General features: G+C 39.2%; 1 protein-coding gene across 1 annotated transcript; it reads left to right on the plus strand.

Moving 5' to 3' along the window:
- Positions 1-8,960: 8,960 nt before the first annotated feature.
- LOC149836768 (peroxidase 19-like) lies at positions 8,961-13,216 on the plus strand. The gene is made up of 3 exons (XM_090007910.1): positions 8,961-9,185; positions 9,278-9,463; positions 12,134-13,216. The coding sequence occupies exons 1-3, from the start codon at positions 8,961-8,963 to the stop codon at positions 12,707-12,709; spliced, it is 987 nt and encodes a 328-aa protein (XP_089864036.1). The 3' UTR covers positions 12,710-13,216.
- Positions 13,217-13,420: the final 204 nt, after the last annotated feature.

Here is a 13,420-nt window from a genome sequence, read left to right on the forward strand (position 1 = left end):
ATCATGATCCAAAGCAGGATTCCTATCAAATAAACAATGTTGAGTACATCCATAAGGTTTAATTGAGAAGATACAACCTCCAACCATGATTTCTAGTATGTGGGAGTAGTTACTCCCTGAGTACCGTAGCATACCTCCACTCTTCAAATAAAGCTTAATGATGCTAAAGATAGATCATGCATACATTTGTCCTTTGGAAAATTTACCCAGAAAACCTAGAAGGTGGCATGATTTCGAGTACTTATTAATTACTTATAATTTTACTTGAAATAATAAGGAATTTCAAAGAGGGCCTCAGTCTTCTGAAATTTTTGATGCAAGTTCCATTTTTCTTAAAAATTGTGGGACAAGGATGTCAGGTTAACTTCTATTAGGGTGTCAACAGGTTGGGTTTGGTTCAGATTCAGGTGAAACCAAACTTGGATCCAATTTTTTGGGTATGGTATCCAGTTCGGACCCAAGTCTAATTGGGTCTACTATAAGAAAAAACATACCCGAACTTGATAAGAACTACATGAACCATGCTTGGTAAAACCATATTTTTATATTTATCACCATACCTGGACCCTATAGGGTTTGGTTCGGGTCGGGTCCGGGTAAACCCGACCTGACATCAAAAATATTAATTTCTCAAATTGCCCTTCAGTGCTGCAAAGGCATTTACCTTTGTGCTGTCAGAAGGGAATTTTCGGAAAAGCGTGGGTACCCGTAAAATAAATAGATGCTGGTGACCGTGGGTATCTGTTTGACAATTTACAGGAAAAGTGTGGCTATATCACTAATTTCAGAATTAGTCTGCTTTTGGAATTATAAGTAAAGGTTGGTCAGAAATGAAAATTTGGTCCAAAATAATGGTTAGCTTTATGTTTTTAAAGCTTAATGCATGAGTTCGAAAGCCACTGGTGGCTTACCTTGCAGCAAGGTGTGAGCTGGGTGTATTCCCTGGTGGGGAGAGGTACCCCAAGGGTTTTACCAACTTTAGGCCAGCCAATATGGGGTCGGTGATGGGGGGTTTTCTTTTAAACTAAAAAAAACCTTGATGCTTGAATTTTATCACAAACTAGTACTTGAGGAAAGCACAAGGCTCTAACTAAACGTCTTAATTTTACAAAATTTTGCATGCCTCTTTTTAGGATCATGTAGCAATTGCTTTTTAAATAACGAACATCAACCCCACACAAGTGATGTCATGTCCACAAGGAAACCATCTGGTGGCACTTGCCTATCCATCCAACTGCAAGTCACCGTGTGGCATCCCTTGCCGTAAGGTTGAAGCTGGGCGTACTCCTCAGTGAGCAGGGGTTCTCAAGGGTTACCAACTGGAGGCTAGACAATATGAGGTCAGTGATTTGAGGGGTGGGGTGGGTGGGGGTTTCTCTTGGACTATACAAAAAAACAAAAGACACATTCAGCAGTATCACTGAGCCACAATTGATCAGATCACTCAACACTAATTGATGGGATCCACAAAAACGGCATGCATGGCAGGAGGTGCATATTTTCTCAAAGGGATCCACCAAAGCAGGTTTTAGTGGGCCCGCCAACCACAATCAGCAGTAGCACTGAGAACCCCCTCATTCATGTTCCCAACTAAGGCTGGTCATGGCGTCAGGACTGTGGCATGAGACGCCATAAAATCTCAATCAATGTGGCCTGTTTCACTTTGACACCAAAAGCCTTCTGTGTCTATTAAACGTTAACACATTTCAAATATGCAGGGCCCCCAATAACCAATGCAACAAAGGAGAAGCAATTAAAGACGTGGGCCTTCACGATGATAAACGGCAGAGAATCCCTTGGATCTCGAGGATGAACAACCCACCCTACAAAAAAAAGAAATTTCTGTACATGACTATCGGAAATAAAAAAAGGGAGAAGCAAATAAAAATTTACTAATTTCAATCCATGTCTCATAGATGCGAGCGAGGTGTGAGACACGACACATGATTAGCACAACATAACTGTTTTATAAATTAAAAATTTTCTTAATTTAAAGCTTGGAGTTTGCACTGTCTATCACAACTTTGAATGTGTTAATGAACTGTCTAGTATTGTACCTTATCGTGCCAATACGAGCACGTATGCTGAGTGAAGTGTCCCTGTGACAGAACTTTAATTAAGGGCGTCATGATATATACCATCTGCCAACCCCCCAAAAAAGTTCAGATTACGTAGGCCAACGGCTTGTTTACTTTTGTTTCATACCCATGTGACAAAAATATGAAAAGTTCTGGGTCATTCTACAATCTAGGTATGGCACGGGATCAACTAGCCCAAGTCCTTGTTAGAATCCCGGTCTAACTATGTGGGATCAACTTGATTAGATTTGGTTATATCTAGATCCAAAACAAAATCTATACCCTAATTTAAAGCTTATCATTTTCTTTCCGTTCATTTGGCTCAACTTTTATTAGCATGAGTTTGTATTGTGAATGATATAGCCTTTCCTTTCCCACTATATTGCTGCACATGGTATGCGAATATCAAGTTTTTTTTTTTCGATAAACAAAGAGAAAAATCCTATCACTGACCACACATTGGCTGGGTTCCGGTTGGTAAAACCCTTGAGGTCCCCCTTGCCCACCGGAGAGTACACCCAGCTTGGACGGATATAACGTTATTGGGATAGGTAGATTGCACACTGCATTGGTTAGCCCGAAGCATTTCCTGTACTCAAGCTGGGTTTTATAATGTCTTCTAGTTTAGTCCGAAGGATTCTAATCGGGGTTTGTGTTCATGGTTCCAATTCTACCGATGGTTCTCAGTTTTTTTTTTCTACGATCATTGAAACCTTGGGTAGTAGGGTTAATTTTTATAAAGAACTAAACTATGTCCAATGTTTGCAAAATGCACATCGGCAAAATTTTGAATAATTTGTGAAAAGCATGATATTTTGGTCATCATTTTAAATGGCCACAATATAGCGATATTTTCAAAATATCATGTTATCGCTTAATGCATTTATGTTTTTATTGGCTATATCTTGGGAAAAAATGCATTGTTTTGTTTTCATGTATTCTTGTTTGTGTCCTTAACTTTTTAATGTGTCTTTTTGCTGATATCTTGCCAATGAAAAATGCGAGAAAAAAACACGAAAACTCAATTTCTGACGAGAATTAACTGCCAGATTTTGGTATTTTTTACTTTTTGTCACTGTGACTCATCCAAACAGGAGAAAGTAATATCCTTCATGGTATTCATGGTCCCATCGACCCCCTTGATCAACAGCCACAAAAGTACCAAATATTTAAGCCTAAAAAACAAAAAGAATGCAAAGAAGCTGCTGAAAAGGAAAACACCTTGGTTATTTTTTTTAGCATTAATAACAGAAATTCGTATTGGCTGCAACTTATCTGCAATCCGACGGTTCGGATTGATCTGCTATAGTCCTATCCTATTACCTTGCTCATAGCATGTGCTGAGCATTTGCTGCCTAGGTTTGGGGACCCTAGGGGAGGCATTCTCTGGGCTAGCTTAAGAAAATGCCCTTGCTTTCAAGCAGAATTTCTTACCAAATTTCTTGGCAAACCGTGAATGGAGTTTTGAACGAGTGCAGATCCCATCAATTGACATATAATGGGGTTCCTCTTGCATTCAATCCTATCTGTCCAATCAATGGTTAGGACTGGTCCACATTCTTACCCAGCAGACGTGGACTGATATAGATGCATAGGATGCTTTTGTCTTATATGTCAAAGGAGAGGATATTTTTTTGTTTTGAAATAGAAGATATGACTTTAAAGGGTAACTAAAATAGGTAAACCAGTCAAATATGCAAACTGGTATGATGCAAGATTTTTATAGGTTTTTTTTTTATCTAAAATTTCACTGTACGGTTGTGATACAGATGCATGGTTTTATACAAGCTAACTCTTAGATCATTGGATTACAGGGATCTTTTAAGGCTTGAAAATCAGTGGCACAAAATTGCCATAAATATGCAAGCATAAATTTTTATTCGATTACGATGAACCAATGTCTATTCCAAGCAAATGAACCACGCCGAATGCATCTACAGGGTTAGATTTGCAAAAGGAACTATGAAAATCTCGGTATTTTGCTAGTTTACATATTTCAGTTTTCCTAAATCTAAATATTTACAAATTAGGCATCTTGCCGAAATGAATAATCTCCAACAAGCTTTTGTTTGCCACTAATTGACAGTAATCCTCTTTGACAAGGTAGGGCTAGGGTTCGTTTAACCCTTGTGGGGTTGTCTAGTTGGTTAGGGTGTGTGCTTGGATGTACAGAGGTAATGCACAACTTGTGTACTATTCTTTTTGAGGTTTGAACCTATGACAAGAAGCACAAAGGTTCTGCTCATCTGGTATAGGTGACTCTTCATCAAGTTGAAGGGTTGTGGCAAGTTCAAAACTCACAGGTGCGTCTCTTATCATAAAACTGAAGTTGAGCATATGCATGGGCGATTACTTTTTATTTTTTTTCCTAGTCAAAACAGTATAGAAAGGAACTAGAACCAATGTTTTCATATCCTTTTTTTTTCAAAGGAAACCCTCACCGCAAATCGGGTCACTTAATGAACTTGCCTTTCTATGAGATCAAATTCGAGGTTGAAGACACCACACATGATCACCGAGCATTATGTGCCCCAACTGTAATAAAGCAAGGGCAGCCCATGCACCAGCAAGGTTCGATCCTGAGCCTTCACAGGACCCGCAGACCACATGGGTAACCACCGTGGTTGTAAAACTAATGTTATCGGTATCGGTGCGTATATCAGCATAATTTCAATATCTATTTTTTAATACAACAACTACGCCTTCATCCCAAAACAATTGGGGTCGGCGATATGAACCAACAAAGAAAATCATTATGGGTCTTCCACATGAATCCTTCTCCTCCATTCATTTCTATCCAATGCCATGTCCTCGGTGAGGTTCAAAGCATTCATATCATTTCTTATCGCCTCCATCCATGTCTTCCTAGGCCTACCCGACCTCTTTTAACTAATATATTTTCCCATTTCTCCATCATTCTAACTGGAGCATCATTAGGCCTTCGTCGAATATGTCCAAACCACCGTAAACGATTCTCTCTCATCTTATTTTCAATGGGTGCAACGCTTACCTTCTTACGTATCTCCTCGTTTTGAATCTTATCTTTTATTGTATTTCCACACATCCATCTCAGCATACGCATCTCAGCTACACTCATTTTTTGAATATGATGTCTCTTGGCAGCCCAACATTCCGTACTATATAGTAAAGCAGGCCTAATAGTCGTCCTATAAAACTTTCCCTTCAACCGCAATGGCATTCTACGATCACACAACACTCCAGTTGCACTCTTCAATTTCATCCACCACACCTTTATCCTATGATTTACATCTCCATCAATTTCTCCATACTTTTGAATAATAGATTCTAAATATTTGAAAGAATCATCCACCGGTATTTCGTGCTCACCAAGCTTCACTACACTCCCATCACTACTTCGTTGCTTACTAAATCGACATTCCATGTATTCTGTCTTACTCTTACTCAACTTAAAACCTCTTGCTTTCAATGTCTGTCTCCATAATTCTAACTTAGCATTAACCCCAGCTCTAGACTCATCAATCAAAACAATATCATCAGCAAACAACATACACCATGGCACATTTTCTTGAATTGATCTCGTAAGCTCATCCATCACTATAGCAAATAGGAAAGGGTTTAAAGCAGATCCTTGATGTAACCCAACCGTTATAGGAAAATTAGTTGTCACCCCTCTACAAGTGCGGACATTGGTTACTACTCCTTCATACATATATTTAATTATACTAATGTACTTGAGAAAAACACCTTTCTTCATCATTGTCCACCAGAGAACGTCCCTAGGTACTCTATCGTAAGCCTTCTCCAAATCAATAAAAACCATTTGCAAATCTTTGTTCCTCTCTCTATTTCTCTCAATAAGTTGTCTAAGAAGATGTATAGCTTCCACAGTTGATCTTCCATGCATAAAGCCAAATTGATTCTCCGATATCATGACAATCTTCCTCAACCTAGACTCAATCACCCTTTCCCAAAGTTTCATAGTATGACTCATGAGTTTTATACCACGATAGTTTGTGCAATCTTGTATATCACCCTTATTCTTATATAGAGGCACCAAAGTACTCTTCCTCTACTCATTAGGCATCTTATTTGTCCGCTAAATCTTGTTAAAAAGATTTGTCAACCATTGTAAACCTTTCTCTCCCAAGCATTTTCAAGCCTCGATAGGTATACCATCTGGGCCAACTGCCCTTCTTGATTTCATTTTCTTCAAAGCCTCTGCAATTTCTTTCTTTTGAATCTTGCGCATGAAGTCACAATTCATCCCATGAAAAGGAATTGAAAAGTCTCCAAGATTCTGAGCATGACTTTCATTAAATAGCTTATCAAAATAATCTTTTCATCTCTCCTTAATCTCCTCATCTTTGACTAAAACTCTTTGCGTTTCATATTTGATACATCTAACCATACCCAGATCCCTCGATTTCCTATCTCTCATCTTTGCAAGCCTATAAATATCCTTCTCACCCTCTTTGGTATCCAACTTGTCATAAACCTCCTTATATACCTTATCCCTCGCATTCCGAACTATTTTTTTAGCTTCCTTCTTTGCTATCATATACTTCTCCAAATTCTCATTATCACGATTTTTACTTAGATTTCTATAACACTCTCTTTTAACCTTAATAGCTAATTTGACATCCTCATTCCACCACGATGTATCCTTACCTAGCGATGCACCGCCTTTAGACTCACCCAATACCTCCTTAGCCACCTTTCTCATGCCACCCGCTATCTTATTCCACATAGATTCTGAATCCTCCTCGAGACACCAATCAACTTCCTTAACTACCCACTCTACAAACATTCCTTGTTTAGCTTCTTTCAGTGCCCACCACTTAATTCTAGGATCTATCATATGTCTATCACTTTTGCGGTATTGTCTAATTCTAAGATCTAAAATTAAGACTCTATGTTGTGTAGCTACACTTTCTCCCGGTATAACCTTACAATCGATGCAACAACCCCTATCTCTCTTTCTAAGTAGGAAAAAATCTATCTGACTCGTATTAACCCCACTTTTAAATGTTACTAGGTGAGACTCCCTCTTCCTAAATCAAGTGTTTGCTAAGATCATATCATAGGACAAAACAAAATCTAAAATCCTTTCTCCACTTTCGTTTCTTTCTCCTATACCATAGCCTCCATGGATACTCTCAAATCTATCCCTACTAATGCCTACATGCCCATTAAGGTCACCGCCGATGAAAAGCCTTTATCCATAAGATATCCCTTGTACTACTCCATCTAAATCTTCCCAAAATTGATGCTTAATGGAATCATCTAAACCTACTTGAGGTGCATAAACACTAATAATATTAATAATATTCGTACCTAATACTAATTTAATAAGTAAAATCCTATCACCCTTCCTACGGACCTCAACTACATTATCTATAAACTCACGACTCATAACAATCCCTACTCCATTCATATTCCTATTTATTCCTGTATACCAAATCTTATATCCCCATGGTTCTATCACTTTTGCTTTCTCACCTACCCATTTGGTCTCTTGTAGACATAAAATATCAATCTTTCTCCTACACATAACATCTACTAACTCTACCAACTTACCCGTTAAAGATCCTATGTTCCAAGTGGCTAATCTAATTTTATGGTCTTGGACTAACTTCTTTACCCCCACCCGTCCAACAAAGTGAGGGAACCCTTGCCTATTTGACACCATACCCGGGCGCCGGTGTGACGCGTCGCTTCCGGGCGACGACCTAGCAACCCTTGCCCATTTATCACTGCCTCCGGGCCTATAGAGTACAACGTGTCGCTCAGTAGGGAACGCCCCAACGAAATTCTCATATTGGTTCATATTCATAGGGTATGACTAAGTTTTTATGCTGGCTGTCACAGGCCTACCGCAACCCTCCTCCTTTATCCGGGCTTGGGACCGGCAATGTATAACTAAACAGTTATACACAGGCGGAGTTAATATCTATTTTTTAATAAATATAAAAAAATAATATTTTTTAAATATTTTTTAAAAATATTTTAATAATTTTAACACATGTCTTTGTGTGATTTATACAATAACCTTTTATTATTTTTGGGCAGAGACAAAATAATTTAGCTGAGTATCGGTATCGGCCGATATAGCTGAATAGATGGCCCAAAATCACGGCCGATATCGATATTGACAACATTGGGTAGAACTAGGGTTGTCAACGGGTCGGGTTTACCCATACCTGACCCGTATAAGGTCCGGGTATAGTGATAAATAATAAGACCCAATTAAAACCCTGGTCGGGACCCTAAAGTCCAATTAATACATGGACCCGGGTATAGTTTGTGGAATTTTATACCAGACCCGGAGCTGACTAGAATTAAGACCCGCTAATTTTCAATGTAAAAATGATAAAAAGATATGGTTTTACCGGGTATGGTTCTGGTCTGCTTCATGTAGTTCTTATAGGGTCCAGGTATGGTTTTTCTTATAGTGAACCCGATTAGACATGGGTCCAGACCCGATACCATACCGAAAACCAGGTCCAAGTCTGATTCCAGACTAGGTCCGAACCAAACCGGACCCGTTGACAGTTGAAACCCAGTTAATCAATGTTTTCATGTCAATAGTAAGCGAAGCCCGGCTCTTAGAGTTATACCAAATAAAGTCACGGCACTAGGGTGTCCTGTGATTGGTATACTGAAATTGAAAACAAAAGCAAGGACAATTGCCTAAAGCATTTATTTATTTTTTTCAATATATATTTACTATATTATATTATATGCGATGAAATGATTTCTTGCTCTTTTCCTTCAATTATGCATCCTTTGTTCGGCTGCATGTTTTTTGTTGTTTCTTTACGTGTATTTGTACATGGCTGTCTGCCCTGCAACTTAACACCTCTCTCTCTCTCTCTCTCAGAGCCTGAAAGAAGAGAGAGAATGCCTTTCTACACCAAAATCTCCACTGCTTCAACCATCTGCATTGCATTGTTTGCCCTGTGTGTCTTCACACAAATCTCCCACCAGCTCACTGTTGATTTCTACTCAAAATCATGCCCCCAACTGGAACAGTTGGTCTTCTCTGTCACATCTCAGCGGTACAAAGAAGCACCCGTCTCTGGGCCTTCAACCATTCGCCTCTTCTTCCACGATTGCTTTGTGAATGTAAACCACCAATACCAACATCTCGTTATTTCTGATCATTCCCTCCTTAATACTTTTTTTTTCTTGATAATCCCTTGTTTGTTGCATTGAAGGGATGTGATGCGTCGATTCTGATAAGTGGGGCTGGTTCGGAGAGAGAGGCCTACGATAACAAGAACCTGGCAGTGGAGGCCTTTGAGAGTGTAAACAGAGTGAAGGCTGTGGTGGAATCAAAGTGCCCCGGAGTGGTCTCCTGTGCTGATATTCTTGCCATCGCTGCTAGAGATTTTGTGCATCTGGTACTCTCTAAAACCTCATTACCATTTTTTTTTTTGTTTATAACCCGAAGAAACCACAACCAGCACGAAAACCTAGTCGCTCTAGCTCAGCCTGACATACTTACGATCATCATGCCGCCGGCCGCTTAAACCTCCTAGGTTAGGACCCCGCCCCTGACATTTTTTTTTTCTGGTTCTGTTTGGTTGTTTTTTGCTGAGCCGCTGCGTTTCCCAATGTGTGTGCGCCCACTTCAGGAATTGTCCAATTCATCCCATATGATATGACCACTAAAACTTGGTGGAGGTCCACTATCAAAAGAGAAAGGTAGAATGGATGATCCCACGCTGCTTTCTCCTTTTTTGTTCACTCAAAAGTGAGACTGTGAGTGCGTTTCAAAAGTTCCAAATTATGCAGACAAGCATGTAACTTTCAACCAACAAATCATTTTTTCCCCTCTTGAGTTTGAAAGTGAAGAAAGGGTTAAAAATACGTACAAACTCTCTCTCTCTCTCTCTCTCTATATATATATATATATATATAATGAGAGTCATTATTGGTTAAAGGCTTAAGGCTATAGAATACCCTTATCCTACTTGAGGAATATTTTTACTTGAGCTCTTTTACTATGCATCCCATATGCATCATCTTCCTAAATGACAAATTGGCCGTTTCGAGATTGGCACATAAGGACAGCTAAAATTATGTCAGTGACTTATAAGTTAGAACACTCTCTCTCTCTCTCTCTCTCTCATGTCAACAGTGACCATCCAATCTAGCTGAAAATCATGGGTGTAAGCCCGTATTCTCTCAGACAATGTGTGGGGTAGAATATACTTTATGTAAAACGATCAACAAAACAAGCAACACCTGTTCTGTATGATGGGACCCACCGGTAATTTGGCACACTTTAACCTGTTCCTGTCGCCCATAGATTTGTCCATGGTGGTTTGCTACTTGTTGGAAAATCATATTTTGAATTATGTTTTCCGGAATAAAATTATGAACTTTTGGCTTGCAAATTTTTGCTAAAATCAACCAGTTATTGTCAGCGAAGGCAGTTAAAATGTTAAGCGTATGAGCATGCTGTCGCCAGTTTTGCAAAAATATTAGATGTCGATAATGTCCTTTTAAACGAGTACCAATTACATCTGTTTTCAGCATCACCATCAATCTCATAAATTTCTATACGGGCAGTCGTATATGAGTTAAAATCATACCCCTGTAAATACACACTCCCCCGATAAACCATAAATGGCTACTACACATTCAGAGCGTCTCTTTGTGTGTTGTGTGTGCGTAGCGGGTGGGGGACTTGGCAGCTAGACGGGTGGTCAAAGTTCAATTCTCATGGCGTCACCATATATAGTGACAAATATGGTGAGATTTAAGAAAATCTCGTGATAATATCATGAGAAATTGCCTGAAAGTTTAAAATGAAAATTCTCACAACAATTTCAAAATATCGCAAGATTTATGAAAGAACATAAATACTGTGATTTAAACCTGATATTTACGTTTTAAACGACTATTTATCATGAAAAAACCATGCATTTTTATTTTTAAATAAATTTTATTAATATTTTCTTATAAAAAATATTTTTTATATTTTTTATTGCCAAGATTTTGCCTCTAAAAAACATGAGATTTATGAAACTTTTTCAAATTCTCATAAGATGAGGAAAAACAAGATTTTGCCATTTTTATAACTATGGGCTTCTCCCCTCTGATTAAGCCAATGCCCAACATAGGCCCCAGGGGTGAGGGTTGGGTCCTAATCTCAGAGTTTTACATCCTTGACATGACGACTGTAGGTATGGTAGGTTGAGATAGGGCGACGAGGTCTTTGTGCTTGGTGCGGTTTCTTCTGGTTATAAAAAAAAGTGTTAAATATGTGAATAAATGTATGTGTGTATCCAGTGGCGTAGCTAGGATTCATGTGAGGTGTGTGTGTGTGTGTGTGCGCGCGTGGCGGGCAAACAGGGGTGTAGCAAAAAAAAAAATTTGGTGTGATAGTCGGGGGTTCGGGGGCAGCACCCCCCAAATTTTTTTTTTAGATAAAATAAAAAATGGCTACAATTATTAATAAAAAATTATTTCATATGGACAAATCAAACTATTTGCTGCAATCAGGGCTGGGCTAGGACTGGACTGGGCTAAAAAATGGATAAAAATCTATTTCATATGGAATCAGGGCTGCGCTAGGACTGGGCTTTAAAAAAAAAAATTTAACTGTTTTGGGAGGTAGGACTGGGCTGTAGCCCAGTCCCCCCCCCCAGCTCCGCCTCTGTGTGTATCTATGTGCATGTGTGTGTACATGTTAAATATGTTAATAAATATAGACATACATGCTTGTGTGCATGTGTATGAATGTTATCAAAATAGGTTTTTGAATTTAATTGATTTTCCAAAAAAAAAAGACCAAATCTGTCTGAATTGAATTGAATCAAATAGTTTTGATTCGGTCCATTTAGAAAAACTATAATCTGATTGGGTGGAATAAAAGGAAAAGAAACATACATATGTTAATGTCGGATTGAATAACCCTATACAACTGAACCGAGCCTGAATTGGTTGATTTTGTAGGGAGGGGGGGCGGGCTGAATCGGCACCTACATTGAATTTGGAAACTGACTAACTTGATCCCATTTTGATAACGCTGTGAGTGTGTTAAAATGTGTTAATAAATGTAGGCAGGTGGCCCAAATTATCCATTGAAGAAAGGAAGGAGAGATGGGAGAGTTTCATTGGCATCAAATGTGAAAAATAATCTACCTCGTCCAAATTCAACTGTGGATGACCTCCTCAGGCTGTTCTCTAGCAAAGGGCTCAATAAGTCGGACCTAGTTTCACTCTCCGGGGCACACACAATTGGATTCGCACACTGTGACCAGTTTGTGAACCGGCTCTACGACTTCCACCACACCAAGCAGCCTGACCCATCCATAGATCCTAGGCTCCTCAAGGCTCTGCGAATGTCGTGCCCACCGGCCGGTGGCAACACCGACATTGTCGCGCCATGTGATGTCATGACTCCGTTCACATTCGACCATATGTACTATGGGAACCTGGAGGCCAAGATGGGCATACTAGCAACTGATCAAGCACTGTTCCTGGACCCAAGGACCAAAGGCTTAGTGCAAATGCTAGGGAAGGACAAGGTCAGATTCTTTGAGGCTTTCTCACAAGGGATGGAAAAGATGGGCCGCATTGGGATTAAGTTGGGAAACCAAGGGGAGATTAGGAGGAACTGTAGTAAGCATAATTAACTAACAGAGTTCCCTATGTTAATCCTTTTTAGGCAATAACATTATTTTAACTTGCAATTTTTGGGAAAAGGTGAGACATTGAAGTAGACTGAGTCCAAGCCCACTTGTTGAACAAGTCATTGAGTCACTAGCCAAGTTGGATCACTAGAATGGTTTAGGGATCCTTGGACAAAGTTGTGGTGATTGTCCTCTCGTATGTGTTGGAAGCGAGTCAGAACAGGAAGGAGCATCTTTTGGTGTTTTTTTGTGCTTGTCTTTGTTGTGGGACTAAAAGGGCTTCTCTTATTTCTTTGTATTATTTTAGTGGCTAGTATTAGTAGGCTTTGTGGAAGGGTTTTGATTGGTGATGTTGTCCCATTATGTGTAGCAGACAATAAAGGGGGAGTTCTCTCTCTCTCTCTCTCTTTTGTCTTCTTTTTTTATTATGTTTATTCTATGGATTTGACTGTTGTTTGTGTAGCTTGAGCTGAAAATGCTGACAATGCCAAGTTGATAATATGCACGGACATATTCTTATTATTGTTGGCAGTTTATGTCATTTCTTTCTTTTTCTTTGTAATTTTTAGTAATAAATTGAACCAGTTTATTAAGAAGAAATTAGAAACATAGACATGGTGGCGAGGTCTCTTGTCTCCGCAATCTAAAACAATGTATAATGACCCCACTGGCACAATTTCCTAGAACTTCGTCACTACCCGTCTGAGGACCAGT

Source organism: Nuphar pumila, chromosome 5 (assembly GCF_984573655.1).
Source record: "Nuphar pumila chromosome 5, dmNupPumi1.hap1.1, whole genome shotgun sequence".
In the NCBI taxonomy this organism is placed as follows: Eukaryota; Viridiplantae; Streptophyta; class Magnoliopsida; order Nymphaeales; family Nymphaeaceae; genus Nuphar; species Nuphar pumila.